Below are 26,502 nucleotides of genomic sequence, written 5' to 3'. Positions count from 1 at the left end.
AGAATATTTTTATTAATATTTTTGAGATTTTCAGTTTATTATTGAGTTAATTTTGAGAATTCTTTTATGATGCATGTTACAATCTTGTGCCCTTTTATGTGTTTTGGTAATTTTCAGAGTTAGGTTCATAAGTTTGCATGCTAGAATAACGGTGAGAGTTTTTGTGTGTTTGCTTAATTTGCCAAGAGTAATTGTTATTTGTTAAGACGCTGAGTTAAACAAGTAGCAATTAGTTCTAAAAAGTGGTAAAAACTATGTTCAATGGTTAAATGATTCTGGAAATTACGTGTTAAATTCTATGTCTAATGGTTAATTTGCACGTGTGAGTTGATTCGAGGGTTAGATAATACTACTAGTTAAGAGAATTACGCTGAGTGTTTTCAAAAATTGTAGTATTAGGCTTGGTAAGGACTTTTCCGATCCAATCCTACATTAGAACGAATCAGATAAATGGATTGATCCGCTGAGGCTTTTCATTTGAGCTCTTATCTAGGCATTTAAGATGGGCACATTTTTGTAGCATGTTGAAATGGATTTTCTGTTTTTACACTTAGTAATTTTCGAGTGGTATTGGTCTAGGTTAGGGAAGTCGATCATTGTATATAGTTTTATTTGTTTTGTTTTTATTTTAAGTAGATTAGAAACCAACTTTCAAAACCCCCCATTTTATTCTTTTATTTGTTAATTGACCTTTTTGTGTAGGTGTACCCTACAATCCCCGGACTGAACGATCCCTGCTTATCCTATACTAACAACTACATTTTGCAGGGTTAAATTGTGAGGCTATTTCAGCCGCATCATAAAGGTTTTGGACAAAAATCGAATTTAATTAAAGAGGATTGCAATTAGATGGACTTTTTCATACTAAGTTGCACACTTGAGTTGATAGCCTTTCTTTGTTCTTAATGCGTTAAACATGTCATGATTGACTAGTTTTCTAGGGCTTGATTACATGTTTGATAGGATTAATCTTTGTGCTTTCACTTAGGTTAATTAGCACTGAAAAGTAAAAAATGGGAAATTATTTGCTTTCGAATATTTCACATGATCAACTCCTTTCTCCGGACTTAGATGAACAATATTAGGGTTTAATCGAATTTGATCATAGTTTCGGTTTTGATCTTTGTTCTCTCATTCCACCCGTGTATATATATTTTTTTTTACATTTTCTTTATTATATTTATTTTAGTTTTTAATTTAATAATCCTAAAACCCCATTTTGTGTTCATTTGTATATATTTTTATTCTTTGTTTTATTTTTGTAATTAATACTTTTTACTTTTATTAATTTGTTTTTGCAATTACAGGTGTACCCTCAATCCCCGGAATAGAACGATCCCTATTTACTATATACTAACGATGACATTTCAGGGTTAAATTATACGCTTGCTCAAAGCGTATCAGGGGACTAAAATCCATAAACATTTTTTTTTCTTCTTCATTTTTTTTTCATTCTTTTTTTTTTTTTTTTACAACTTTCACACAATTTTTCTTTTTCATGGACAAGTCTACCCCCACACTTGAATTTACACCTCTTCTCAATCTTCATTCTTGCGCCAAATCCATGTAGTAGTCTCAAAAGATAGCTCCACTAAGTTCTTAGAACAAAGGGTAGGATTGTAACTATACTAAGGTTCAGGGTTAAGGATTTTAAGGGTGATGAAAGAAAAGGTTTAACGTAGGCTCAAAGGGGTTTATCTAGGGGAGTCCTACAATGGGCACAAAAGGGGACACAGGCTTATTTGGCAATGGTGATAATTCCTAGGGTGCCTCTATCCTTTCCAGAATCAGGGCCATGTATCGATAAAATGTCTCAACAAGCACAAGAGAGAATTCTAGCATTCTCTAGTCCATCAAACTTAATCTATGGCAAGCAGTCAATCAAATGAAAGAATAATGAGATCATCAAAACATCGCCAACAATTTAAGAATATATTCTTCTTAATTATCACTCCAAGAAAAATGGACATGGGCTCAATTATCTCACATGGGCTTTTATGAATCAAAACTCATCTTAACATGCTCATATTCTGTACCAAGGTCACGAAATCCATATCCACTACACATGCATACATTTTTCATATATCTCAATTAACCAAAGAATACCATTTTAAAATCATCTCAATCTGGTGATCCTCTCTTAGCCATAATTTCGGAGATATAAGCTCATCCTAGATAGTTGAAAGGGCATCCTATGACTCGAAAATAAAAACAAAAACAATATATATATATATATATATTTTTGACATTTTCAATTTTTTTTTGTATTTTCCAATATATATGACTCAAAATAAAAGATAAAAAATATAAATCCCTTCCCCCACACTTAAATTGCATTGTCCTCAATGTAATCAATCATAAGCATGCAATGAAACAATTAAGCATATAGGAAAGAAATTTACGAAAACAAAAACAAAAGAGAAAAATTGAAAAATAAAAGAAATAGGGAAGGAGAAAGCAAATCTGCTTTTGAAGACTTGATAGGAGCATAAAATGCGACGTTTATAATGATTAAACCCTATATTTTGCTAAGTTATTTCCTTTATCTTGATCAATTTAACTTAGTTAGTGTTTTTCAGGTGAAAATGGAGTCTCAAGGTCCAAAAATGGCTAAGGAAAGCACAAGTGGCGCAGAAATGAGAAGAAATGAAGAAATGGAAGTTCTCCCAGTTTGACTAGGAAAAGGAATCCTAGTTGGAGTAGGAATCAGAAGCTGACTTGGATTCAAACTCTTAAGTCACGGAAATTAGAAGTTCTACTTGGACAGGGAAACCCAATTCTACTCAGATAAGGAATCCTAGTGTGATAAGGAGTCCCTGTTGGATAAGGATTACTCAAGAAGGTTCCGGAAGAGTGTAGAAGAATCGCAGAAAAGAAGTTTGTATTCAACTAGGAAACCTACTTGCATATGGAGTTCTACTCATACTAGGAGAGCTATGGAACGTTCATGAAGCATCTAGAAGTCTCAAGAAGATCATATGCCGTGCACATGGAAAAGGAAGCAACAAGGAATTCGAATTACAAAGCAATATGGAATTTGGACTTCTTGTTGAGTAAGGATTGAATTGCCGTGAGATTCTTGAGGGTTCTTGAAGGTTCTTGACGTTTCTACTTCAGAATAGGCGTGGAAGACATGTGAGAGGCATGTGATGCAAAGGAAAACCGAATTGGACTCATCTTGTGCCTCAAAAGTCAAATCCATTACAGATTCGGAAATCTGCCTGTGCAGATCAGTCAACTTCAACGGAGTGTCATAAATCGCTCAGAGCTCAGAAAATTATGATCTTTATATGGTTGGAAAGCTGCAGATGTCTAGTTTCCAAAGCTTTTTACGGTTCGTCAATAGCTATTTTCTAGAGGAAGTTATGGACGTTTTAGTGGACTGAGGTCAATCCTGCCGGAAATCTGTTTTGTGAGAAAGGAGTCCTAAGTCAACACGAACTAAGAGAAACCAAGTAGAAACGAATTGGGAGTGCCTTGAGACGTTCTACTATATATACCTTGTGTATTAGACGTTCAGGGGTGACACTTTATTCTCCACAATTTCGTTTCTCACCGGTTTGCTCTTGAGTTTCAGGTTTTCGCGTCTTGCAAGTTCTAGCCGTGCCATCCTCCATCTTTGCCGTGATCTTCACTTTGTGCCGCCGCCTTGGATCTGCGTTGGACCTTGGGACGTGTCTAAGGGTTGTTCTTACCATCTTCATCATGTTTTCTTCTCGGTTTTGTAACTTGTTAGATAGAAATTCTGTTTTTGTTTTTCTTTGTGTAAAACCGAAACCATGAGTTAACTTTCTGATTTTTGGATGCGATTTGGATAGTCTTTTCAATGTTTGATGTGTTTGTGTATGTTTGATTCTTGTTAATTGCCGATTTCATGGAATGATGATCTGATTTTGTTTTATGGAAAACTTTTGCATGTTCTTGTTCTTTGGTTCGAAACTTAGAGTGATTGCATGTAATTGGAGCTAGTAATTAGGTTTATGCGTTGTAACCCTAATTCACTTAAGTAGTAAAGGCTTTGGACAAAGGTCGAAATCAGATTATGCATGTGATGAATTGACTTGCGTTGAGTACTTGGATTTGCATGTTCATTGACCAAACTTTCACTTGTTCTTAATGATTCGAATGCATGAGATCATGAGTTGCGTTGATTGTGTGATACCTGCGTTTGAAATATGTTGGATTAAGTGCGTTGCTTAATTGACTAAGTAAAGGGAAGTAAAATAAGGGACATTGGTTGCGTTGATCTTTGTTTCTTGGTTGATGATGTTCCATGGTAATTAATAAGATTAAGGGATGCATGAATATGTTGTTCTTGATTAGTTCTTGAAAAATTGTTCTTCAAAGATTCTTCTTTTCCCACCTATGTAAATAAAATGTTTTCTTGTTTTTAATTTTTTTTAATGTTTTCGAAATTTTATGTTCTTCAATCTTTAAAAACCCCCTATCTTTATGTTTTCTTGTTTGTGTAAATAAATAAAATTAACTTAGATTTTTAGATAGCATGTTAACCTAGTTAAATAAATAATAAATAAAAAAAAAATAAATGTTTTTAATTTCGTGAATAGTGAGTCCGTGAATAGTAAATATGTGTTTGTTTTAGTTTTAGTGTTTTTTTAGGAGTTTGTTAGGGTCTCCTTGTTTTTAGGGATGTCTTCCTTAATTTTAGGGATTTGCTCCTAATTTTTAGGAAAAGTTGTTAGAGTTAGTTTTGACTTAGTATTTTGTGTTTGACTTGGTCAATAATTTGTTTTCTTAATAATTAAGTAATTCTAATTAGAATATAACTAATAATCCTTGTTGTATATGGTTTTCTAATATGATATGGACTTGTAAAATGTATTTAAGTAGGAGTAGGATTTCCAAAACCTTTTCTAACTTGAATTCTTTGTTGGTTTCGAATTCTATGTATATATATACTTGTGATTTTCGATTGTTTCTTCATTCTTTGTTCTCTAACTTTGTGTTAAATGTATGTCTCTCTAATTCTCTCTAATTTTCATAAACTTGTATATGTTTGTTCATTGATTTCGTAAATTGTATATTCTTTTCTTTAATTTGTTTCTCACATGTTAGCACCCTCAATCCCCGGCTTGAACGATCCCTGCTTATTCTATACTAACAACTACATTTTTCAGGGTTTAAATTGGCGATTGCTTTTGCACGTATCAATTTTTGGCGCCGTTGCCGGGGAATGAAAAGTCTTCATGTGATGAAAACGCCACTAAGGTATGATTTTGGTAAGGGATTTTGAACTATTATGGAATAGGTGAAGTCTCGTTTGTTGATATTAGCCTTAACCCCTTATTAGCACCTGATTCAGGTCTTTTAAGGTTGAGGGCGGCTTTTATTAACACTTGAAAAATGTCTTACACTTAGGCCTTTTCTTATCTAAGTAAGTATAGCCTATGTGAAATGGTGACTAGGAAGGGGACAACGTCCATGATGGGTTTTGAATCCAGAAGTGCAATCAAACGAGCCTAAACCACTATGTGGGAGTAGCTTGTGCCAAAATGGTTTCTACCTCTCGTGTTCGTCCTCCCCCGCACTGGCCATTTCAGTAAGGTTGCCCAAAGGATTTGAGAAGAAGTATGTGTGGAGGCAAGGACTTGGGCCGCACGTCCAAAACAATGGTTCATTATGTCTTATTGAAGTCATACACTTAGACAATTTTCGAAAGAATTGGCTTTGGTAAGAAGGATGTGAGTCATAACGGAATAGGTGAGAGTTCTTTTATTAATACTTGTCAAGCAACTCCTTTTATCTCTGCGGCGCACCTTAGTAACACAGGGTGTCTAGGTTGATTGGATACGAGAAGTGCTTACAAGAGGGCCAAAACCACTATGTGGGAGTAGCTCCGCCAAAATCGTTCCTCTACTACCTGGCTCTGTGCCAAAAGAGTTACCAAAAGATAAAGGGGGGAGACTTGTATTAACATTAGAATCTTTGGGCCGCACGTCTAAACCTTGACTTAACAACTACTTATTTAAGTTGATTACTTCGAAAGTTGTAGAAGATTGTAACTAACCACTATAAATTTTCGTTGACCATGTGTATACTTGTATATATGTGACGTTTTAGTGTGTGTACCTTGGTCCACGTCATGTTTATACCTTACTAACATTATTCTTTTGTTCTACTACAGATCAATGAATGTCTGGATCGTCTGAACCACCCAAGTACACCAAAACGCCCCTCCACGTCATTCAAGCACGAATTGAAAAGCTTAAGAAAAACTCGGATCTCTTTGACGTCCAAGTTACCACTCCCCTTCAATTTCGTGAGCTTCAAATAGATAGTGAAGGGAATAGAGTAGAGGGAGGATCAGAAGCTTCTGACACTTCAGTTGTTCCATCACCACACCAAACGCCACCTCCATCACCTCGTGCACTCTTAGTCATTCCATCACCACCACCACCAATGGCTCTCACCATCAGGCAACTTTCTACATCCGTCATCCCACCTGGTGGCGTCCCAACTTGCATAACCTACCCTACTGCAGCTGAGGGATTAACAGCTGATTTTGAGTTGAAGTCTGGGTTGCTTCATCGTCTTCCTACGTTCCATGGACTCTCTATGGAAGATCCCAATAACCACTTGATGGAGTTTCAATTCATATGCACTAGCATGAAGCCTCAAGGAGCGGATGAGCAAATCTTGAAGCTGAAGGCCTTCCCATTTTCGTTGGCTGACAAGGCAAAGCAGTGGCTCTATGAGTTGCCTAGTGGACGAATTGCATCTTGGGCAGACATGATGAAGGCGTTTCTTGAGAAGTATTTTCCTACATCTCGCATCATCATGCTTAGGAAGAAGATAAGTGGAATTCAACAAGGGCAAGATGAGTCCTACGCAGATTACTATGAGAGGTTCAAGTCTCTCACCACTCAATGCCCTCAACATGGCATGAAGGATGAGACCTTGCTCACTTGTTTTTACGATGGGCTCACCAACTTGGAAAGAGACATGCTAGATGCAGCTTCTGGTGGATCGTTTGTTGATAAGGAACCTGCGGCTGGAATGGTTCTAATTGAGAATAGGGCCTTGAATCAACAACAATATGGAAGCTCTAGGCCCAAATCCACCACCACACGTGAAAGGGTCCATGAGGTAAGTACTTTAGCTCAATTGGAGGATAAAATTAACAAACTTACTTCTCTTGTGTCCCAGGGATCACATGGTCAAGTCATGGTGTGTGGAGTTTGTTCTATGCAAGGGCATGTGTCTGATCAATGCCCTCAATGGAAAGTGGAGGACAGGAAGGTGTTAACGCCATAGGTTTCCAACAAGGGTACCAACGTCCTAGGAATGATCCTTACTCGAATACTTACAATCCTGGATGGAGGGATCACCCTAATTTTCGTTGGAAGGACAATGAGAACGTTCAAAGTGCACCTCAAGGCTTCCAACCACATCCTCAAGGCTTTTATCAAAAGCCTCAACCTCCTAACCCTACTCCTTTCAATTCAAATTATAATTCAAATGCTTCTTCTTCTTCTTCTAATGATGAATTGATCCGAACTCTAACCAAGTCTACTCAAGCTTTAATTGCAGGTCAAACTCATCATGGGAATCAAATCAATGCTATATCTACGGATGTGAATGAGATGAAGAAGCAAATGAGTCAAGTTGTGGAGTTTATGGGTAAGTTTCATGAGCAAGGTAAGCTACCAAGTGGTACCATCCCAAATCCTCACTTTGAGCAAGCCAAAGTCGTCACTACAAGGAGTGGTAAGACCCTTGTAGATCCTCCCACGCCTCCCAAAAAGATCTCAACGTCCATTTTAGAGGAGGAGGATGACCCTGCAACGTCTAAGGCTCATGTGACACCTCCTACTGCAGAACCGAAACCTAAAGGACAAGTTTCTAACTCTTTCAATTCGGTTATTACTAATCCATCTTCTTCTCCTTTGCCTTTCCCAAGCAGATATGCTAAGTCCAAGAAGGATGAGGCCGAAAAGGCCATCTTGGAAACTTTTAAGAAAGTGCAAATCAACATCCCTCTCCTTGAGGCCATTAAGCAAATTCCTAAGTATGCAAAATTTTTGAAGGAACTTTGCACCACAAGGAGACAGAACCGTGAAAAAGAAGTGGTGAAGGTAAGTGAGAATGTCTCAGCTGTGCTTCAACGCAAAATGCCTGAAAAGTGTAAGGATCCAGGGAGTTTTTCTATCCCTTGTGTTATTGGAACCACTAGATTCGAAAATGCCATGCTAGACTTAGGTGCTTCTATAAATGTTATGCCATATTCTGTTTATGCATCTCTAGGTTTAGGTGAACTTAAACATGATAATGTTATTATTCAATTGGCAGATCGATCTAATGCATACCCTAAGGGGTTAGTTGAGGATGTACTTGTGCAGGTGGGTGAGCTAATCTTCCCAGCTGATTTTTACGTCCTAGAGATGGAGGAGCCCTCTCCCAAGTCAACGCCACTTTTGCTAGGTCGTCCCTTCATGAGGACGGCTAGGACCAAAATTGATGTGTATTCTGGCACCTTGTCAATGGAATTTGACGGAGAAGTTGTTGGTTTCAACATTTTCGAAGCCATGAGGTATCCATTAAGTGACTTTCAATCATGTTTTTCTATTGATATACTTGATGATCTTGCGCAGAAATTCATGGAAATAATGGAGGAGGATACTATGGTCTCAACCATTGCAAGTGGTGTTGGTTTCATGGAAGATGGCGCCACCATACCTAAGGAAGATCTCACGAAGTTCTATGATACCATCCACCTTGAAAACGTTGCTTCCCTTGAGGCAATGTCCTTTGGTGGTAGGTCATCTCCTTCTTTTTCACTCCCCATCTCTACTAATAAACCTCTGCCTTCAGTGATTCAGGCACCCACCTTAGAGCTTAAGCAATTACCGAATCATTTGAAGTATGTCTATTTGGGGGAAAAGGAGACGTTACCTGTCATCATCTCTTCATCATTAACGTTAAATCAAGAGGACAGGTTAGTGGAGATGCTTAAAAGGCACAAGACTGCAATTGGTTGGACTTTAGCAGATATCAAGGGAATTAGCCCTACCACTTGTGTCCATAGGATTTTGCTTGAGGAAGGAGCCAAGCCAACTAGGGAGGCTCAAAGACGTTTGAACCCACCTATGATGGAGGTTGTAAAGAAGGAAGTCATCAAGCTACTTGATTGTGGCGTCATCTACCCCATCTCAGATTCTAAGTGGGTTTCACCAGTTCAAGTTGTACCAAAGAAGTCTGGGATAACTGTTGTGAAGAATGCAGAGAATGAGTTAGTGCCTCAGAGAACTGTGACTGGACATCGAGTTTGCATAGACTATAGGAAGCTAAACGCCACTACTAGGAAGGATCACTTCCCTTTGCCATTCATTGATCAGATGCTTGAGAGGTTGGCTGGCCACGAGTTCTATTGCTTTCTGGATGGGTATTCTGGTTACAACCAAATCGCCATTGCTAATGAGGATCAAGAGAAGACCACCTTCACATGCCCCTTTGGGACGTTTGCCTACAGAAGAATGCCTTTTGGACTTTGCAATGCTCCAGGTACGTTTCAAAGATGCATGGTAAGTATTTTTTCTGATTTTATTGAGAAAATTATTGAAGTGTTTATGGATGACTTTTCAGTTTTTGGTAAAGACTTTGATGATTGCTTAAACAACTTAGAATTAATACTTAGGCGTTGTGAAGAGACTAATCTTGTGCTTAATTGGGAAAAATGTCACTTTATGGTAAATCAAGGGATAGTCTTAGGGCATATTGTTTCAAAACATGGAATAGAAGTTGATAAGGCTAAAGTAGATCTTGTTAAGTACTTACCATACCCCACAAGTGTGAGGGAGGTCCGCTCTTTTCTTGGACATGCAGGTTTCTACAGACGCTTCATCAAGGACTTCTCCAAGATTTCTAGGCCATTATGTCGTCTTCTCCAAAAGGATGTGGCGTTTGAGTTCAAAGAGGATTGCAAGGCTGCGTTCAACACATTGAAGGAACTTCTAACATCTGCGCCCATCATGCTTCCACCAGATTGGTCTCTTCCCTTTGAGATCATGTGTGACGCCTCAGATTATGCTATTGGGGCCGTATTAGGCCAAAGGAGGGACAAGAAGCCTTATGCCATCTACTATGCTTCTAGAACCCTTAATGATGCTCAACTCAATTACTCTACAACTGAAAAAGAACTTTTAGCTGTTGTTTTTGCCTTAGAAAAATTTCGTTCATATTTATTGGGTACTAAAGTTATTGTTTACTCTGATCATGCAGCTTTAAGGTACCTGATGTCAAAAAAGGAGGCAAAACCTAGGCTAATTCGTTGGATACTCTTGCTTCAAGAGTTTGATGTGGAGATCAAGGATAAGAAGGGCTCTGACAACGTTGTGGCAGACCACTTGAGTAGGCTAGTGAGTGAAGAGGACGCCATACCCTTAGTGGAGATGTTTCCGGATGAACAACTCTTCGGAATCCAGGTAAGTGAGCCTTGGTATGCAGATATTGTAAATTATTTGGTGTCTAAAACGTTTCCTAGTCATATGCAAAGTGCTCAACGTGCTAGACTTAAGTTTTTAGCTAGACAATATGTTTGGGATGATCCTTACTTGTGGAAATATGGTTCTGATAAATTAATAAGGAGATGTGTGCCTAATAATGAACAAAAAGCTATACTTGAGTTTTGCCATTCTAGACAATGTGGTGGTCACTTTGGCTCTGATAGAACTGCTAGGAAGGTGTTGGAATCGGGTTTTTATTGGCCTACTTTGTTTAAAGATGCATATGAATTTTGTATGACATGTGATAGATGCCAAAGAACCGGTAATTTAGGAACTAAAGATCAAATGCCTTTGAATTCTATTATAGTTGTCGAAATTTTTGATATTTGGGGCATTGATTTTATGGGACCTTTTCCTTCATCTAATGGTTTTCTTTATATTCTCTTGGCTGTTGATTATGTTTCTAAGTGGGTGGAAGCGAAAGCCACCAGGACTAATGATTCTAAGGTTGTTGCAGAGTTTATAAAATCTAACATCTTGAATAGGTTTGGCATGCCTAGAGCTATCATTAGTGATGGAGGTTCTCACTTTTGCAACAAGACCATTGAGGCTTTGCTTAGGAAGTATCATGTGACACATAAGGTTTCAACGCCTTATCATCCTCAAACAAGTGGACAAGCAGAAGTTTCAAATAGGGAGATCAAGAGGATACTTGAGAAAACCGTGGGGCCCTCTAGGAAGGATTGGAGTCAACGTTTGGATGATGCATTATGGGCGTATAGGACAGCTTACAAAACGCCAATAGGAATGTCACCCTTTCGTTTGGTGTATGGGAAACCATGCCATTTACCTGTGGAGTTGGAGCATCGAGCATGGTGGGCAGTTAAGACATTCAACATGGACTTGGACGAGGCTGGCCTTCATAGGAAGTTGCAACTAAATGAGCTTGAGGAAATTCGAAATGAGGCTTATGATAGTGCGCGGATTTACAAGGAAAAGACAAAGGCTTTTCATGATAAGATGATTCGTGGAAAGACCTTTGTAGTTGGGCAAAAAGTTCTTTTATTTCATTCTCGATTGAGACTTTTTCCTGGTAAGTTGCGTTCTAGATGGGTTGGTCCTTTTATTGTTACTAAAGTTTTTCCTCATGGTGCTATACAGATAAGGAGCCCTGCAACTGGAAGTGATTTCAAGGTGAATGGACATCGTCTTAAACCTTACTATGAGGCGTTTGTGGAGCACAATGTGGAGGATGTACCCCTCCAAGATGCGCCACAACCAGAGGACTAAATGAAGGTGCAAGTCTAGGCTGAAAGACTTTAAACATTAAGCGCTGCATGGGAGGCAACCCATTTCATCCGTAGCTGTGGAGGAGCCATCAACGCAGATTTGCTTTCTTGAACTCCTCCCTTTCTCTTTATTTTCGTGAAATTTTGCTTTGTTTTTAGGTCTCTTTGCGTTAACTCTTATGCCATGCTTGATTGATGTTTTGTATGCTTTATACTTGTTTATACATTGAGGACAATGCATGATTTAAGTGTGGGGGAAGGGTATAACGTTTCACTTTGTTTTTAGGAGCTAGTTGTGTGGTTATAAAAAGAAAACAAAATAAAAAATCGGAAAAATCAGAAAATAAAATTTTGCGTTAATTTTGTTTTAGGTTTTGTGCTCCATGTTTCGATTTTTATACTTGTGTTATTGTTTTGTTGTTTATTGTTAGAGTCAAAATGATTTTTGGGTAAATATCTTCTTCATCGTAGGCGCATCCAATGGGATGTGATATCTAAGGTTCAGTTTGGATATGAGAAGTGCTGACAAAGGGTCTCGTCCCCTGTCAATCAAGTGAGCTGAGCTCCGCCAAAATCATTCCTCTCTTCACCTGGTCATGTTCCAAAGGAGTTACCGAAAGGAGAAGGGAAATAACCCTAAGTCCAAAACGTTTTAGTCTTGTTTGTGCGTCATTTACATGGTTGTTTTGTCTTGTTGTGTGATCGAGTCTTAGGATGCCCTTTTAACTGTCTAGGATGAGCTTATATCTCTGAAATTAAGGCTAAAAGAGGATCACAAGATTGAGATAATGTTTGATGATATTCTTTGGTTAATTATGATGTATGAAAAGCATATGAATGTGTAGTAGATATGGTGCATGCGTAACTTTGGTACAGAATATGAACATGTGGAAGATAAGTTGTGATTCATAATAACCCTTGTGAGAATTTGAGCCATGTGCCCTTTCTTTGTGAGTGATTAATGAAAAAATGAATATACTCTTGTTTTCTTGGCGATGATTTTGTTGATCTCATTATTCTTTCATCTTGATTGATTACTTGCCATAGATTAAGTTTGATGGACTAGAGAATGCTAGAATTCACTGTTATGCTTGTTGAAACATTTATGATCAATATATGGCCCTGATTCTGGAAAGGATAAAGGTACTTACTTAGGATTTTTACCACCATAGCCAAATATAGCCTGTGTCCCTAATTGTGCCCGTCGTGGGACCCCCCTAGTTTAACCATTTTGAGCCTACATTGAGCTTTTTCTTTCATCACCCTCAAAAATTCCTTAACCCTTAACCCTAGTATAGTTATATCCTTACCCCTTTGTTCTAAAGACTTAGTGGAGCATATTTTTGAGACTTTGCTTGGAGTTTTGGCGTCAAGGAAGATTTTTGAAGACATGAAGAAGTTCAAGTGTGGGGGTAGACTTGTCCATATGAATTTTTGTTTGTAATTGCCGAAAAAGAAAAAAAGAAAAGAAAAAGAAATCGTAAAAAAAAAATAATAAAGGAATATTTCGGCAATTAAAGAAAAAAATGTGTGCTATTGTTTATGTTTATGGATTTTAGTCCCCTATACTTGGTGAATTTGGAGTTTGTTTGGAATTGAAGGTCCATTGTTGAAAAATTTGGTCTTTGTCCAATTCACTTGTTCGAAGGAAGGTTAGAATGAAGTATGGGCCCAACATGATGGCACTTGGCCCTTTTATAAAGCTCTGGAGGACATGACGTTTGCTATGCTTGGTGGATTCGAAATTTGGTCTCTCTACATCTACAAGTGCTCTACTAGGTTTTTAGGATACTTTGTGATCTTCCTATCCCTTCGTTTCTTTTAACCTTAAGCCTTGGCCCCATTACAACCTTAATTGTAAGACCTCTTTGATCCTTAAGATGGGACAGCCTTTGATCTGTGGAGATGAGTTATAACTGTTGAACTTATGGCTTGGGTTCATCTGTGCAAGTAGTTGATATCTTTCATGAGATCTTTAAAAGAAAAAAATATATAATGTGCTTTCGTTTCTTATACATATGTGATACACTTGTTTATCTTTCACATATACTTGAGTGATAAGCTTTTAAGCATGAGCCTTGAATCTGAGAGAAGAAAGAGTGATATATCCATGTGAGGTTTGAATCATGACTTGTTTGAAATGTGTTGAGCTACACCCATCACCATTGTTTACCCCCAAGTCTTACATGCTTATATGTGGATTATATTTTGTAATTAGCTCTTGAATATCTTGAAGATGTGATGCTTGGTTAAGTGCTAATCTTGGTGACTTGAAAGTAAGAGATTTCTGAGACAATATGTTAAAGGGCTTAGATGTCATTGCGTGTGTCAACGTTGGAGTCTTAGTATGTGATGCTTTTGTCTTGATTTTGTCTAAGTGTTGTCAACGTTTTTCTTGTCTTGAGTCTTGTGTTTTTCCTTTTCCTTACTTAGTATTTTTCGTTGGTCTTTGTTTTGTGTCTTAGTCTTTTTGGTTTGTTATGTTGATTTTGCTAAGGGACTAGCAAAAGCTAAGTGTGGGGGAATTTGATAGGAGCATAAAATGCGACGTTTATAATGATTAAACCCTATATTTTGCTAAGTTATTTCCTTTATCTTGATCAATTTAACTTAGTTAGTGTTTTTCAGGTGAAAATGGAGTCTCAAGGTCCAAAAATGGCTAAGGAAAGCACAAGTGGCGCAGAAATGAGAAGAAATGAAGAAATGGAAGTTCTCCCAGTTTGACTAGGAAAAGGAATCCTAGTTGGAGTAGGAATCAGAAGCTGACTTGGATTCAAACTCTTAAGTCACGGAAATTAGAAGTTCTACTTGGACAGGGAAACCCAATTCTACTCAGATAAGGAATCCTAGTGTGATAAGGAGTCCCTGTTGGATAAGGATTACTCAAGAAGGTTCCGGAAGAGTGTAGAAGAATCGCAGAAAAGAAGTTTGTATTCAACTAGGAAACCTACTTGCATATGGAGTTCTACTCATACTAGGAGAGCTATGGAACGTTCATGAAGCATCTAGAAGTCTCAAGAAGATCATATGCCGTGCACATGGAAAAGGAAGCAACAAGGAATTCGAATTACAAAGCAATATGGAATTTGGACTTCTTGTTGAGTAAGGATTGAATTGCCGTGAGATTCTTGAGGGTTCTTGAAGGTTCTTGACGTTTCTACTTCAGAATAGGCGTGGAAGACATGTGAGAGGCATGTGATGCAAAGGAAAACCGAATTGGACTCATCTTGTGCCTCAAAAGTCAAATCCATTACAGATTCGGAAATCTGCCTGTGCAGATCAGTCAACTTCAACGGAGTGTCATAAATCGCTCAGAGCTCAGAAAATTATGATCTTTATATGGTTGGAAAGCTGCAGATGTCTAGTTTCCAAATCTTTTTACGGTTCGTCAATAGCTATTTTCTAGAGGAAGTTATGGACGTTTTAGTGGACTGAGGTCAATCCTGCCGGAAATCTGTTTTGTGAGAAAGGAGTCCTAAGTCAACACGAACTAAGAGAAACCAAGTAGAAACGAATTGGGAGTGCCTTGAGACGTTCTACTATATATACCTTGTGTATTAGACGTTCAGGGGTGACACTTTATTCTCCACAATTTCGTTTCTCACCGGTTTGCTCTTGAGTTTCAGGTTTTCGCGTCTTGCAAGTTCTAGCCGTGCCATCCTCCATCTTTGCCGTGATCTTCACTTTGTGCCGCCGCCTTGGATCTGCGTTGGACCTTGGGACGTGTCTAAGGGTTGTTCTTACCATCTTCATCATGTTTTCTTCTCGGTTTTGTAACTTGTTAGATAGAAATTCTGTTTTTGTTTTTCTTTGTGTAAAACCGAAACCATGAGTTAACTTTCTGATTTTTGGATGCGATTTGGATAGTCTTTTCAATGTTTGATGTGTTTGTGTATGTTTGATTCTTGTTAATTGCCGATTTCATGGAATGATGATCTGATTTTGTTTTATGGAAAACTTTTGCATGTTCTTGTTCTTTGGTTCGAAACTTAGAGTGATTGCATGTAATTGGAGCTAGTAATTAGGTTTATGCGTTGTAACCCTAATTCACTTAAGTAGTAAAGGCTTTGGACAAAGGTCGAAATCAGATTATGCATGTGATGAATTGACTTGCGTTGAGTACTTGGATTTGCATGTTCATTGACCAAACTTTCACTTGTTCTTAATGATTCGAATGCATGAGATCATGAGTTGCGTTGATTGTGTGATACCTGCGTTTGAAATATGTTGGATTAAGTGCGTTGCTTAATTGACTAAGTAAAGGGAAGTAAAATAAGGGACATTGGTTGCGTTGATCTTTGTTTCTTGGTTGATGATGTTCCATGGTAATTAATAAGATTAAGGGATGCATGAATATGTTGTTCTTGATTAGTTCTTGAAAAATTGTTCTTCAAAGATTCTTCTTTCCCACCTATGTAAATAAAATGTTTTCTTGTTTTTAATTTTTTTAATGTTTTCGAAATTTTATGTTCTTCAATCTTTAAAAACCCCCTATCTTTATGTTTTCTTGTTTGTGTAAATAAATAAAATTAACTTAGATTTTTAGATAGCATGTTAACCTAGTTAAATAAATAATAAATAAAAAAAAATAAATGTTTTTAATTTCGTGAATAGTGAGTCCGTGAATAGTAAATATGTGTTTGTTTTAGTTTTAGTGTTTTTTTAGGAGTTTGTTAGGGTCTCCTTGTTTTTAGGGATGTCTTCCTTAATTTTAGGGATTTGCTCCTAATTTTTAGGAAAAGTTGTTAGAGTTAGTTTTGACTTAGTATTTTGTGTTTGACTTGGTCAATAATTTGTTTTCTTAATAATTAAGTAATTCTAATTAGAATATAACTAATAATCCTTGTTGTATATGGTTTTCTAATATGATATGGACTTGTAAAATGTATTTAAGTAGGAGTAGGATTTCCAAAACCTTTTCTAACTTGAATTCTTTGTTGGTTTCGAATTCTATGTATATATATACTTGTGATTTTCGATTGTTTCTTCATTCTTTGTTCTCTAACTTTGTGTTAAATGTATGTCTCTCTAATTCTCTCTAATTTTCATAAACTTGTATATGTTTGTTCATTGATTTCGTAAATTGTATATTCTTTTCTTTAATTTGTTTCTCACATGTTAGCACCCTCAATCCCCGGCTTGAACGATCCCTGCTTATTCTATACTAACAACTACATTTTTCAGGGTTTAAATTGGCGATTGCTTTTGCACGTATCAAGACTCCTTCACAGCTACTTCTGAATTGGGTTGCCTCCCAAGCAGCGCTTGAGTTTAACGTCTTTCAGCCAGACGGAATAGAAATTAAAAAGTTAGTAACTATAATTAACAAAGATTTAGAAAATATATAAACAAGTAACTATGAATTACAAAATACAAGTATAATTAACAAGTTAAGTACACAAGTGAGTAAAAAAAACACGAAAAATATTTACACAAGTGTTCTTTTTTTTTTTTGTACCTTAGTGTATCACAACATTTTATTTTGTTATAAATATTATTGATATCGAATCTAATTCCAAGCGGTAAATCAAGTGGACATGCGGCCCAAGTATAGTTGCCTAGACACAAATTTCCTCTTACATCTTTTGGGCAACCTTACTGAAATGGCCAGGTAGGGGAGGACGAACACGAGAGGAAAAATCCATTTTGGCATGAGCTACTCCCACATTGTGGTTTAGGCCCATTTGTAAGCACTTCTGGATTCAAAAACCCATCATGAACGTTGTCCCCTTCCTAAACACCATTCAACATAGGCTATACTTACTAAGATGAAAAAGGTCCTAAGTGTGAAGACAGTTCAACAAGTGTTAATAAAGACCGCCCTCAACCTTAAGGGACCTGAACTAGGCACCAATAAGGGGTTAAGGCTAATATTAACAAAAGAGGCTTCACCTATTCCATTCAATTTACAACTTACAATTAAAATTCATATTCAACAATATAAAAAACATCCTAGTTAATTTTAAACTAAGTTTCACAGATTTTATATACAACAATTATAAACAAAAACAAGTGATTTTTCAATCCCCGGCAACGGCGCCAAAAATTGATACGCTAAAAGCAAGCGTATAATTTAACCCTGAAATTATCGTTAGTAGTATAAGCAAATAGGGATCGTTCTATTCCGGGGATTGAGGGTACACCTGTAATTGCAAAAACAATTAATTAATTAGTAAAAGTAAAAAGTATTATTTACAAAAAGAATATATACAAATAACGAAATAAAAGGGGGGTTTAAGAATTATAAAATCAAAAGTTAAAGTAAATCAAATAAAGAAAACGTAAAAACATATATACAAGGGTGGAACGCAAGGAACAAAGATCAAAACCAATTCCATGTAATTAAATTCGATTCAAACCCTATAATTGTTCATCTAAGTCATGAGAAAGGAGTTGATCATGTGAAACATTCGAAAGCAAATGATTTCCCATATTTTACTTTTCAATGCTAATTAACCTAAGCGAAAGCACCTAGATCAATTCTATCAAACATGCATTCAAGCACTAGAAAGCTAGTTAATCATAACATGTTTAACGCATTACACATAGAGAAAGGCTATCAACTCAAGTGTACAACTTAGTTATGGAAAAGTCCACCTAATTGCAATCCTCTTCAATTAAATTCGATTCTTGTCCAGAACCTTTACTACTTTTGATTCAAGTTACACAAAGCAAAAAGTTGATTCATGTTCTTAAACCTAGCACCAATTACATGCAAATCCTATAAGTGTCGACCCAAATAAGATAAACATATAAAAGTTTTCTGTAAAGCAAATTTAATCGAACAAACTCACATAAGCAACTTCGAATCTCAATTATAGAATTCGAAAAGTTTATTTAAACATAGAAATTGGGCTTAAACTTTGCCCTAAACGTTATTGTTAACTAGAAACAAGTTCATACGAAATCAAACAAGGAAACCAAAAAGGTTACAAGGAAAAGGAACGAATTACACCGTGAGTGGAGATGGAGATGGAGAGCTAGATGGTTGGATATTGAATCTTGGAAGCAAGCCTTCAAGGTGGATGATGGAGGATATGATCTTCACGGCTCATTCTTCTTCTTCCTCTCCTTGCTTGAAAACGCAGAGCTTTGCAACTAGAGAATGGAGAGAATTTTTCTGAATGAAGAGGTGTTGTGGTGTTGTTCTTCTATTTGATGGTGTGTTGTGTGATGGTGTGTGTAAAACGTCTAGAGAGGAGGGTATATATAGGGGAAGGCAAGGCTTCATGAATTTAATTTCCAAGGAATTTTCTGGTTGCACCACACAGCTCCAACCAATGAATTAATGCCACGTCAGCTCTGCCATGTCATTCAACCAATCAGGAAGCTCCAAAATCAATCCCTAATATATTGTTGCTGATTTTCCCAAGATTATTTCTGATTTTTCTCTTAATTTTCGGCCAAATATCTAGGCATGAACCTAGACAATGTATCTGGATGCATTTTGGACCTTTCTTCCCTTAAATCTCTCCATGGCTTTATCCTTAATGTCCTCCCCTTGAATTTCTCTTGATTCCCACATTAAAATTGCAGATTTTATTCTCTAATTTCAGCCAACATATCTTGAGGGAATTAAGGAACGAATCTGGACTTGTTTTGAGCCTTTTCTTGTTGCACAATCCCTTGAAACTCTCCCTTGATTTTCTCAACGTAATCTCCTTGATTTCCACATTATCTCCATCATTTCCCATGCAAAAATCAGATTTAATCTCCCATAATATCTTCAAGACATGTAGTCTCCTAATGCCTTCAGGTTTCCTAGCCTCATCAGGATTCTTGCGTTGACTAGGATTCCTAGTTGGACCAGGAAAACTCCATTTCTTCATTTCAGCTCATTTCCTTGTCATTTATTCCAATGTACCTAGAAAATAGAAACTTTTATTAAAATTACTAAAAATAGAAACTTTCTAAAGATGGAAACTTTCCTAATCAAGACGGATTTATTTAAGGAAATAACTAAGTAAATATGAGGAAATAACAGTTAAAACGTCACATTAAAATGCTCCTATCAAATTCCCCCACATTTAGCTTTTGGTAGTCCCTTAGCAAAATCAAAGCAAATAAACTAAAAACAAAGACTCAACAAAATTGAAAGAAAAGACAAAGACTCAGACGTTACAATATACCTTTCTATTGCCTTTCAACATTTTAGTCTCAGAAATCTCCTACTTTCACAACATCAAGATTAGCACTCAACCAAGAATCAATATGTAGATATTCAAGAGTTAATTAAAACATATAATCTACACATACACAAGTAGGACTTGGTTGTAACAATGGTGATGGGGTGGAGCTCAGCATGATTCAGACAAGTATGATTCATATCCTCACAAGGTATATCCACTCTTTCTTCTCTCAGAATTCAAGGCAATGTTTAAAAGCTTATAATCACTCAATTATATGTGAGAGAAAATATTTTGAGGCAATCAAATAGCTCACATATATAAGAAACGAAAAGCACTTTGTGAATATAATAATTTTTTTTTCAAAAGATCTCATGAAAGGTATCAACTACTTGCACAGATAGACCCAAGCCATATGTTCAACTCTTGTAACTCATCTCCACATCAAAGGCTGTCTCATCTTAAGGATCAAGAAGGTCTTCTCAAAGTTTGTAATGGGGCTAAGGCACAAGGTTTTAAGAAATGAAAGGTAAGGATTTTAACAAAGTGTCGTAAAAACCCAGCAGAGCTCATGCAAATGTAGAGAGACTTCTAGAAATCCACCAAGGCAAAACAAGAGGGCTAAATATCTTCATGTTGGGCCCAAACTTCATTCTAAACTTCCTTTGATCTCTAGTGAACTGGACAAAGACCAAATTTTCCAATAGTGGGCCTTCAATTCAAAGTAAACTCCAAATCCTCCAAGTATGGGGGACTAAAATCCATAAACATTTTTTTTTTTCTTCTTCATTTTTTTTTCATTCTTTTTTTTTTTTTAACTTTCACACAATTTTTCTTTTTCATGGACAAGTCTACCCCCACACTTGAATTTACACCTCTTCTCAATCTTCATTCTTGCGCCAAATCCATGTAGTAGTCTCAAAAGATAGCTCCACTAAGTTCTTAGAACAAAGGGTAGGATTGTAACTATACTAAGGTTCAAGGTTAAGGATTTTAAGGGTGATGAAAGAAAAGGCTTAACGTAGGCTCAAAGGGGTTTATCTTGGGGAGTCCCACAACGGGCACAAAAGGGGACACAGGCTTATTTGGCAATGGTGATAATTCTTAGGGTGCCTCTATCCTTTCCAGAATCCGGGTCATGTGGTGTCGCTTTTGGGAGGCGACCAATTTAACCCTGAAATGTCATTAGTAGTATAAAGTTGTGATGCCCCAGAAATTCGTATGTTACTTTCCGAGGATTTTCCGGAATTTAAATTGTGGGTATCGGACGTTTTCGTGGCTCGTGGATGGAGCGGAAGTGTTTTGGACGAATTTTTATTCGTAAAGTGTGGAATTAGGGGGGGGGTTTCAAGGTTGACTTTTGATACGTTGAGATTCTCCGAAAACTTCCTTCACGAAAGTTGTAGAGCGCGTCGATACGAGTTCGTGGACATGCGGAACGCGAGAATCGGAGTTCGTATGAAGAAGTTATGAGCTTCGGAAAAACTTTCCATTTTGGTATAAAAGGACGAAATTTTCCGGAAATTGCAAAGAAGGCCAGATTTCCAAAAACGGAAACCCAGCCCTCTCCCGAGCTCCCGCGCGGCCTCCACTTCGCCGGCGTCGTTCTCGCTCCTCCGGCCACCGTTTGCTTCGATTCAAGAGTGGGTTTTGCTCGTCTCAATCCCCTCTTGAGGTCTGTGGAAGGATTGAAGGGAGATTCGAGCTGTGGAGGGAGCTACATCGACTGGAAGTGGCCGCTTCGGGGATGAAATCGCCTTGATCGGAGTCGGAGATTCCGGCCACCTTTGCCGGTGATTCTTGAGGGCTTTTGGAGCTTGGAGGACGTTGATGCTTCCCACAAGGTGGCTTGCATCGATTCAACTCGTGGAGGTCGAATTTTGGAATTGAAATTCTAGGGTTTCAATCGAGCTGTTTTGTTCTAAGGTAAAATTCGATCGATTGGTTCATAATTGGACTTTGTTGTAGTTATGAAAGTTAAAATTGGGGTTGAGATGAAGAACTTTGGTGTTGGGAGTTTTGTCAAATTCTGACTTTGGTCCGGCGGCTGTGCCGCCACTGTGGTGGTGTTTTCCGGCGGTTTCCGGCCACCTCAGGGATAGTTTCTGTTCCTGAGTTCGATCTACTCGTCGATACGAGCATTTCGATATATTGTTTGTAATTTTTGGAGATCGTATGAGCATGTTGTGATTTTTACGGTTTCGGACCGTTTGATGCTTCGATCCGTGAGGATTCGAGCTTCCGATCGACTTGTGGTTTTGGCATATCGATCGTAGAAATATTCCGGAGACATTGGGTGGTCTCGGATGTGGTTTCGCCTCGATTGGCGTCACTTTGGGGATTTTAGTTCAAAACGGGGGTTTCGGACTTAAATTGTTTGTGGATTGTTGCTAAGTTGAAACCGTATGTGATTAGGTGCTTGACGAGGTATCCTTGGACGGTTGTTTTGTGGTGTGGCTGCCTTGTTCTGTATTGAAGGCGCAGCGGGAGTTTCGAGGTGAGTAATCTCACAAGGTTCATTATGAACAGAATTACCATTATTGTTTTGGCGTTAATTATTTAACTGCAAACTATAGTTGGTATTAGTAGGCATTCCTGAGCGAATGACTACGTATATGTATATTTACGTGAAATATATATATATATTCTTGTGGATGATGTGTGATGAATAATATGCATGATGGGTTCATATTATTGTTGAATGAGACTTTTCATAGAAACAATATTGTGGAAAAAGATGTTTTCTATTGTTTGAAAAGCATTGAGTTTGATGTTACATTTTGGAGTCAAGCGTGACTCATTTTAAATGTATTGGTCTTTGTACCAAGGGTCACAGATGGTGAGCAGGGATAGGGAAAGCCGGAATTAGATAGTCGTAACGTTTTTAGGTCAGGTGTGACTTACTTAACGTTGACTTGAGACCAAATGGGGTCTGAAAAGCATGGGTCGCAGATGGTGACCAACGGTTGGTTCTAAGACCAGACGGGGTATGAAAACCAAGAGTCACAGACGGTGATAGGTTGCAGATGGTAACCAATGATTTATCTGTGTTATGAGTCTAGTTACCATAGATGTATTGTGGCATTTCTGAGTGAATGACTATGTGTGTACATATATATATACATACGTATTCATGTATTAGTGGCTTCGTGGTGAATCTGTGTTGATGTGTTGTGTGTCTAGGTTGGACTGATTTGTTGTTGGTACATCATGGGGTTAGTGGGGAGCTATCTGATGCTCATGAGTACGTGTTTCTTTAAACGAGAGTTTCGGGGATTCTTTCTTTTAAATGTCCTGGGAGGACTTGTGAATCATATTATATATGTCACAGATGGTGACTAATGGTTGATCTGAGACCAGATGGGGTCTGAAGATCATATGTCACAGATGGTGATAGGTCGCAGATGGTGACCAATGGTTGATTTCGAGATTGAATGGGGTCTGAAGATCATATGTCACAGATGGTGACAGGTCGCTGATAGTGACCAAGGCAAGAAATAAGGAATCACGCAGTTAGCCGGGCGAGTGGTTACGATAAGCTAGAGCGCTAGTATGTCTGCCATGGTACCTCATGGATCTAAGTAGGTTACTTATGACTCCTGGGTACGTATTTTGTCCAGGTTGGACTAAGAATCATATGCTATTTGTTAGGTTAACGATAGGTATGATTGATGTGCGTGTGTGTTTTATCCAGGTTGGATCAATTAATCATATTTGAATTGTGATGTTAACGATTTATATGATTTTGTCACGGTGTGGCTTTTGTGTTTTCCTTTTTGGGAAAGAGTATTGTTTTGGGAAGCATGGTATGTTTTCCTTATTCTCGAGTCGAAAGGTTTTCCTCGTATTGGCGTGAGTTGTGCGGGCTTTTATCCCGTAAATTGGTGTGAGTCATTTTGAGTTACTCATACGGGCTTGCAAAAGCTTACCGGGTTTGTTGTGTGACAACCCGGTGCACTATTCAAACGGTGTAGGGGTTAATCTTGCAGGTCAGGGAAATCGTGGCTGAAGCTGAGGTATCTAGTTGGCAGCAGAACTGGTAGGAAGCAAATTTGATCTGGCTTTGCCATTGTTATGACTTCCGCTTTGTAGTGAACTCTGAGGAGTATTTACGTTTTATTTTGTGATGGCAATTTAATTCGTAAACTTATGTAATATATAACTCTGTTGAGCGAGTGTATATTAATTTGGATTGGTTCAGTGCATCAGTATGTACTTGTTTTAAGGGAAAGATGTTCCAGGTATTTGTATTGATGACTGAACGTTCACGCATATATAATTATGGGGTTATATATATCGATTTTTATTTGTGTAAAAATCTGGGGCGTGACAGTTTGGTATCAGAGCGTAAGGTACATATTTGGTGATAATCAGTACTACCCGAGTGATGGCCCGTCTGCAGCGGATCCCCATCTTATGCTCTTCAGTATTGATATAATCACTGGGTATGTAGGAGTGCTAGTTGTGAGTTAGAGTATAGAATTGTCAGAGCATTGGTTTGCTCTGTTGGTGAAGTTGTGAACCTAGGTGTTGGTTCTTTGAGTTGCAGTCATTGAGGAATGGGAACCTCTGGATTGAACTCTGGGGGGTGATAAGGATTATTTTAGGAGAAAACTGTATCCTTTCATACGAGCTTAGTTGTTAGATTGTTGTAGTCATGTTGTTTGACTTAATGTGACCTCCTGAACTAAATTATATGCAGGGGTTACTATGAATTGTTTTGCTTGTTTTAAATTGTGATCGCCTTGTTTTCTTCTTGATTTGATTGATTGTTGGCTTAATTTGTGTAATGGAACGCTAGTTGAGAATCTAAACATGAGGCTGTAGTCACCAGTTGACTTATGTAGGCACGATATGGAAGATTATGGAATTGATGGCCGTAGGTGTGAGCTATGTGTATATCGTGTCTAGGTTGAGGTGACTGATCACAGATGGTGATCGATATTGAGTCACAGATGGTGACTGATCACAGATGGTGATATATATTGAGTCACAGAAGGTGACTGATCACAGATGGTGATATATTGAGTCACAGATGGTGACTGATCACAGATGGTGATCGATATTGAGTCACAGATGGTGACTGATCACAGATGATGATATATTGAGTCACAGATGGTGACTGATCACAGATGGTGATATATATTGAGTCACAGATGGTGACTGATCACAGATGGTGATCGATATTGCATCACAGATGGTGACTGATCACAGATGGTGATATATATTGAGTCACAGAAGGTGACTGATCACAGATGGTGATATATTGAGTCACAGATGGTGACTGATCACAGATGGTGATATATATTGAGTCACAGAAGGTGACTGATCACAGATGGTGATATATTGAGTCACAGATGGTGACTGATCACAGATGGTGATCGATATTGAGTCACAGATGGTGACTGATCACAGATGGTGATATATATTGAGTCACAGAAGGTGACTGATCACAGATGGTGATATATTGAGTCACAGATGGTGACTGATCACAGATGGTGATCGATATTGAGTCACAGATGGTGACTGATCACAGATGGTGATATATTGAGTCACAGATGGTGACTGATCACAGATGGTGATATATATTGAGTCACAGATGGTGACTGATCACAGATGGTGATCGATATTGCGTCACAGATGGTGACTGATCACAGATGGTGATATATATTGAGTCACAGAAGGTGACTGATCACAGATGGTGATATATTGAGTCACAGATGGTGACTGATCACAGATGGTGATATATATTGAGTCACAGAAGGTGACTGATCACAGATGGTGATATATTGAGTCACAGATGGTGACTGATCACAGATGGTGATCGATATTGAGTCACAGATGGTGACTGATCACAGATGGTGATATATTGAGTCACAGATGGTGGCTGATCACAGATGGTGATCGATATTGAGTCACAGATGGTGACTGATCACAGATGGTGATCGATATTGCGTCACAGATGGTGACTGATCACAGATGGTGATATATATTGAGTCACAGAAGGTGACTGATCACAGATGGTGATATATTGAATCACAGATGGTGACTGATCACAGATGGTGATATATTGAGTCATAGACGGTGACTGATCGCAGACGGTGATCAAGGCAGGAAATAGGTAATCACGTCCATAGTCGGACGAGTGGTTACGATTTCAATAGGGCGACAGTCTGTCTGCCATTATAGATTATGGGAGTAACGGTCGAGGTTGCTGGAGACTCATAAGTATGTAGTTAAAGGAGAATTCCTTGAGTATTCTTCTTTTATTGTCTAGATGAGACTTAATTTGCTACTTGATGGTTAAGTTAGCAAATAGAGCATGGTCACAGCGGTGACTCATGTTGTCCTTTCTGTGAAAAGGATATGGAATGTTAGAAGGAATCATGGTTGCATGATTTCCTCAAGCTGATGTGTGTGCGGATAAGAAAGTACCTTATCTAATTCTGCTTGTGTGCTAGAATAATGTGTGATAGTTGTGTACTTCTTTCCATGTGTTGTGTTGTGTTGAGTTTTGTCTGTTGTCTATGGTTAGACTTTTGAGTATGGCATGTGATGTGATGCATCCTTCATTGTTGTGGTAGTAGAGGGTCTATACCACTTTGATTGTAACTACAATGACAG

At 37.9% G+C, this 26,502-nt stretch overlaps 1 protein-coding gene and 1 non-coding gene across 2 annotated transcripts in view; one reads left to right on the top strand and one right to left on the bottom strand.

Moving 5' to 3' along the window:
• Positions 1-11,790, top strand: part of LOC112194600 — a gene marked incomplete at its 5' end in the record, with an annotated part of 149,107 nt that extends 137,317 nt beyond the window's left edge. The window contains 1 exon segment of the mRNA XM_040516133.1: positions 9,398-11,790. Within this exon segment, the coding sequence (XP_040372067.1) occupies positions 9,398-11,753 (2,356 nt within the window).
• Positions 6,799-6,905, bottom strand: LOC112195582. The gene has a single exon (XR_002934635.1). It is a non-coding gene; the product is annotated as a small nucleolar RNA R71 (small nucleolar RNA).
• Positions 11,791-26,502: the final 14,712 nt, after the last annotated feature.

Source organism: Rosa chinensis, chromosome 3, assembly GCF_002994745.2.
Source record: "Rosa chinensis cultivar Old Blush chromosome 3, RchiOBHm-V2, whole genome shotgun sequence".
Classification (NCBI taxonomy): Eukaryota; Viridiplantae; Streptophyta; class Magnoliopsida; order Rosales; family Rosaceae; genus Rosa; species Rosa chinensis.
This window is presented reverse-complemented; position numbering and strand designations above follow the sequence as displayed.